Below are 6,239 nucleotides of genomic sequence, written 5' to 3'. Positions count from 1 at the left end.
CTGACTTTGTATAAAGTCAAAAATCATGAGTAGCTTTCAGGTTGCTGTTGGTCCTGTTGCCATTCACTCTGTGTCACGGCGTCCAAAGTCCACCCAGCCCTGGTAGTCCCGATCCAACATGCAGTCAGAAGTCATCATCTCTGTGAACAAACCATTCCTACATGAACCACACACAGCATTAAGTAAACACATCAGAGCGTCCCTCTGGGTCTCTGCCCACTTTCTTTTCATCTGCCGATGAGAGGGTAAACAAAACAACGAAGATAAAAAACCCATCACACCCAAACCCACCACATACCTGAGATAGCTTGCATTACTTGCTTGGTCATTATCTCACGTTCTTCCTCAGACAGGTGTGCTCGCCTCTGCGTTCGGGGTGAGTGAGCATGGGGTGTTGGCTCCTTTTTGACAGCTGAGTCTCTCACTTTCATCCTCTTGGCAAGAAGCTGCTGGAATTCATTGGTGTCTCTGGCATCTCCAAGTGAAGAGGCTGCACCGGATACAAGCAGTGCAACCAGCAGTGCAAACACCAAGAAAACTTTCCCGGCCATGTCTGTGTAGAAGAAAAAAAGATCAGCTTTACATTCTCACCAACTGGTAAAAAACATTAAAAGATCCACTTACTGTGCCTGTGAGAGATATGTGAGCGATGAGATCTGAAGCAGTTCTGCTTCTGCTGCAGTCCTGATAATTCTGCACACATCACTTCTTTTATACCATATTTGGTGTAAGCTTAGAAAAATCAAAGCCAAGATAACGTTGCTCACTCATCGATTGGTGGAAGGATGCACAGGAAGAATGTGCGTAAAGGAAATGGCCCACCTCTACATCCACAAATCCATTACTGTGCTTTTCATTTACCTGGAAAGGTGTTTTTTTTTTTACTCTGCAATAATAGTAAAACAAGTCAATGTGTTTACATAAGAATCCAATAGTCCTTTAAAGACCTAAACGGAGGATCTGATGTAACTGTGTAGCCACTAGTTGGAAAACATTTATCCCTTTTCTCTGATGCCACTCAAATTGTTGACATTGGTCAATTATTTTAACAATTCATACATTTTGAGAGAATATAAAGAGAAAAGTATGTCTGTTTCCTTGAAGCATGGTTACTCTTAATTTCAACTCTGCTTTCATCTGAATGTAAAAAGAAGCTTATTCCTTTGAAAATAGTTTGAACACTTTAAAGCTCCTGTAAGGAGCTTTCAGTTTGTGATGATTATGGGGATTTTTAGAAGTATACACTGTACACTGGGGTGGGATTGTCAGCTTGAGGAGTGCTCTGGTCTTAGTTTGTAGTCTGAGCTATATTGAGCAAGTATGTGTCCGCAGGATTTGGTGTATAAAAGATAAACAGTCCATGTGGATAGAAAAAACAAGACAGAATGCTGCAAAATTAGAGCTCAGCAGAAGTTCAAGCAGGAAGATCGTTTCTACTTATTATTAGACACCACTTGTTCATATCCCTTCTTCCATTCTCTCCCTTTTCCTGCTCTGGTGATCAGCTGATTATGGGTGTTCACCCTCTTAACTACCAAGCTATTCCGATTCTGCCACAACCTTGTTTAAGAAATTATCATGTACCTAGCATATTCTAAATCTGTCATCCTTTCTCCTACTGTCAGTCTGTCCTTTCAGTGTGGATGCTCCAGCCTCCTCCACCCCAGCCACCTCCATTTAGTCAATCTGGTCCAGATCTTCATAGGTCTTCTGCTCGTCTTATCCTGCACACCTCATACTCCTCCTCCAAGCCACCTCATTGAGTTTCTCGGTCCAGCACCTTAGAAGTGTGGAAGGTTCCTTTTCCTGCCAATTGCTTTCCTACCCTTTCAGGTACATAAAGTTATCACAACAGGCAAAGACACTGCACATTTATCTTTCATTAAAATTAAAAAATATATTTTTTGTTAAACTCGTATTGTGAGTTCTGATTGAAATGAAAAACCAGTTCCTATTAGCAGCAATCTTACAATAAAGTATTAACCTTAAAAAAGTGGTTAAAAGTAAAGCTACTCCATTATAGATCAAACACTTCAACTTAAGCTGCAAAAAATAGGCCTATAAGTCTTTATTCTAGGTGCTGGAAAACATTGATTCACATCAGGATTGCAAATGATAATTTCTTAGATTCGGAATCCATCTTTTCAAATGTGCTTTATTTCATCCTAAATATATTTTCAACAGAAGTCTGTTTTAGCACCATAAACCCCCACTGTTGATAGTTTCCTCGGTGCACTGTCTCCAGCTTTCCTGGTGTGTACCAGGTGTGTTAACCTGGCTCTTTACCTTAGCTGTTCGCATTAGCATTGCTAAAGTTTATGTGGATGTGTCTGACATACTAACGTTCTGCCAGTGTCTGTCGGACAATGACTCAGCCGAACTGTTTCAACAAAACAAAAGTGGTAAGATTTGCCGTGGAAAGGTGTTCTATCAGGTTGAGGTCAGGACTCTGTGCAGGCCAGTCAAGTTCCTCCACACCAAACTTTCTCATCCATGTCTTTATGGACCTTGCTTTGTGCACTGGTGCACAGTCATGTTGGAACAGGAAGGGGCCATCCCCAAACTGTTCCCACAAAGTTGGGAGCATGGAATTGTTCAAAATCTCTTGGTATGCTGAAGCATTCAGAGTTCCTTTCACTGGAACTAAGGGGCCAAGCCCAGCTCCTGAAAAACAACCCCACATCATAATCCCCCTCCACCAAACTTTACACTTGGCACAGTGCAGTCAGACAATACTGTTCACCTCCACCTCCACTGCTCTAGAGTCCGGTGGTGGCGTGCTTTACACCACTGCATCTGACGCTTTGCATTGCACTTGGTGATGTATGGCTTGGATGCAGCTGCTTGGCCATGGAAACCCATTATATGAGGCTCTCTCTGCACTGTTCTTGAGCTAATCTGAAGACCACATGAAGTTTGGAGATCTGTAGCGATTGACTCTTCATAAAGTTGACAACCTCTGCACACTATGTGCTTCAGCATCCCCTGACCCCGCTCCATCATTTTACTTGGCCTACCACTTCATGGCTGAGTTTCTGTCGTTCCCAATTGCTTCCACTTTGTTATGATACCACTGACAGTTGGCTGTGGAGTATTTAGGAGCGAGGAAATTTCACCACTGGACTTGTTGCACAGGTGGCATCCTACCACAGTACCATGCTGGAATTCACTGAGCTCCTGAGAGCGACCCATTCTTTCACAAATGTTTGTAGAAACGGTCTGCATGCCTAAGTGCTTAATTTTATACACCTGTGGCCATGGAAGTGATTGGAACACCTGATTTCAATTATTTGGATGGGTGACTAAATACTTTTGGCAATATATTGTATATATATGCTAAGACTGCTAAGGAAAGTGAGGTACTTTAAGAATGGTTTTAAAGTGTGAGTTCACATAACACACCTACAGAAATAGGTGTTAAAAAAGCAGAAAACAGCCAACAACAGCTGACCTACTACCAAACAGACAGTATAATTACAAGCTATCTGGCCTTGGCATTTCTAGTGAAGCTTTAGATTTATGATCACATCATTTTTTTCCACTGGCAAGTTTCTGACAAATACTAAGTTATCTGGCTTAAGTTTACAATTTGTATTCATGTGAAATGATCTTGCTTTCAACGCTTAGTAATCAGATTATAAAAACATTATCAACTTGACTAAAAGCTGTGTTATCTTAACGCTTTTTTAAATGACAAATAATATACAGCTACTTTGTGCACAGCACACTGAATTAGACCCTAAAATAAGACCCTCTGTAACCAATAGGGAATGTGCTGCAAACTGGGAGTCAGTTTGAATCAAATTATGATCCCTGGAATGGAATAGTATCAAATCATGGAATAAAGATTCAGACTTCTAGTCTTAATGCTGTGTTGTTAAAGTAAGTTAGCCTTTAGATGTCCAGACTACCCAAAACGCATCATAAAATCAATATCCAATCAATATACAAGCATTTTAAAAGCTGACTACTTCTTGAAGACAGACCGGGTTAAGTTTGACATTTTACTTTGAAAAACTGGCATCATGATGTTGGTATTTTGGCAAACTTTAACTCTGTTAATTGCAGGTAAATCATAAGAAAATCCTTTCCTTTTTGAGGCTCCTAACAATTTAGGGAGTAGTAGTGAAACTGCTGTACAACTTACACTCGGTTTATTAGCTATACCTTGCTAGTACCCATTTTAACTCCCTTTTGCCTTCAGAACTGCCTTAATTTCTTATGGCATAGTTGCAACAAGATGTTAGAAACATTCCTCAGAGATTTTGGTCAATATTGACGTGATAGCATCACGCAGTTTCTGCAGATTTATCAGCTGCCATGGCAGTACAGTGAACTCACTGTCATGTTCAAGAAACCAGTTTGACATGATTTGAGCTTTGTGACATAGAGCATTCTCCTGCTTGAAGTCAGAGGAGGGGTACACTGTGGTCATAAAGGGATGGACATGGTCAGCAAAAATACTCAAGTAGGCTGTGGTGTTCAAACGATACTCAGTTGGTACTAAGGGGCCCAAAGAGTGCCAGGAAAATAACCCCCACACCATTACACCATGACCAGCCTGAACCACTGATAGAAGGCAGAGTGGATCCATGCTTTCAGGTTGTTTACACCAAAGGTCACTCTTGCAGCAACATTTTAGCTTAGCTGCCATCACTGAACAGATGATTTCAACCATAATAATCTAGTCTGCCTGTAATAGGAAGCAACAGTCATAGTCTGTGTTTAAATTGCAGATAATTAACAGCTCTGAGTGATGCTGTTTCAGTGCTATGAAGGGATCAGAAACCTGACAGATAAAATCCTTAAGGTTGTTTGTCATGGGAACAAGCTGTGCAAATATTTTGCTGTGAAATGGAAAGTTGACATGCTTATAGTTTGCAAATATAGTTTGGACGAAGAAATGACAGCATTTGTGTGACACATGTTAACGCTGCATGGAAAATAGTCTTCTAGAGTCATCTAGGGCAGTGGTTCACAAACTTGGGGTTGCGAGACACTAAGGGGGTCCCCAGATTCCCTAAAAAAAAAAAAAAAAAAGAATATCTTCTAAATTACACTGTTGCCACTTAACACAAATTTTAACCACTTTTCATCACTTTTCCCACCAATTTTAACACCGTTTTGACATTTAACACCTACTTTTGTCAATTTTAAACCCTTTCCACCACTTTTTTCTGCCTGTTTTTGCCACGTCTAAAACCAATTCTTGCCACTTAAGCCTAATGTTGCCTCTGTTAACCCATTGTTGCCACTATTAACCCCCCCCCCTTTTTTTACCACTTTTTACACCAATTTTTTCCCATTTTACCCACATTTCACTATCTGATATACCAGTTTTTGCTAGTTTAACCATTTTTGCCAATACCTACCTATTTTCTCTTTCTCAGTCAATTTTTTTTTCCAGTTTATATCGATTTTTCATCCCATTTCACCAGATTTCCACACATTTTTGCCAATTTAAAGCCATTTCAGCCACTTTTTAACTCCCTTTTACCACTATTTATGCCCATTTTTTCCGCTTTAACCCATTTTTGCATTGATATTTTTGCCATTTTTATGTAATTGTTGCCCATTTCTGCTACTTTTAAAATCAAATTAGAAAAATTACAGAGAAATTATCATCCATTCCCAGAGGCAGGAATCATCTTTAAGCTAGTCACAGCCAATAATTGTGGAAGAGATTTGAAATTGGTACATGCATAATTAGAGTTTTGGCCATAATGTCTTCCCACTGTTCTTTTAAAGGCAAAACATGTTTCATCAAACTGTAAAAGAAGAGAGCCTATTTGAGCAGTAAACAATTACAACTCTGTGTGACACCTACACCATGACAGCATTCAGAGGCATTTAAGCAGCTTCATAAATGTAATTATTCTTTACTCTGATCATTTTGTTCACATTGTCGGCTCATAAAGAGACATCTGTATTAATTCCAGTCTGTTTCATAATCAGCTATAAACTCCTCAGAGGAGTTTTAATGATTAGTTTGAGGTGATTATTGCCTTCACTGTGATCTATTGTAGTCTGGACTTTCCTAATGACGTACTCTCTGCCCATGTAGTAAAAACACTGAAGAAGAATTGACATAACTGTTTACATACTGTATAGATTTTTGGACCAATTTAATTTTGTGTATCCTGTTTCCACTGACAACATGGATGAAATCTAGACGAGTGAAAGTGAGCTGAACATGGCCTGAAACATCATCTGTCAGATTTACTGTCAATGACTTAACA

The 6,239-nt window shown here is 39.7% G+C and overlaps 1 protein-coding gene across 1 annotated transcript; it reads right to left on the bottom strand.

The window, feature by feature from the left end:
- Positions 1-63: 63 nt before the first annotated feature.
- LOC121509130 lies at positions 64-551 on the bottom strand. Its single transcript, XM_041786363.1, has 2 exons — positions 299-551; positions 64-140 (listed from the first exon to the last, which is right to left on the bottom strand). Exons 1-2 carry the CDS (start codon positions 549-551, stop codon positions 64-66), a joined length of 330 nt encoding a protein of 109 aa, XP_041642297.1.
- Positions 552-6,239: the final 5,688 nt, after the last annotated feature.

Source organism: Cheilinus undulatus, linkage group 4 (assembly GCF_018320785.1).
Source record: "Cheilinus undulatus linkage group 4, ASM1832078v1, whole genome shotgun sequence".
In the NCBI taxonomy this organism is placed as follows: Eukaryota; Metazoa; Chordata; class Actinopteri; order Labriformes; family Labridae; genus Cheilinus; species Cheilinus undulatus.
Note: the sequence above shows the minus strand (reverse complement) of the source record. Positions and strands in the feature narration are given on the sequence as shown.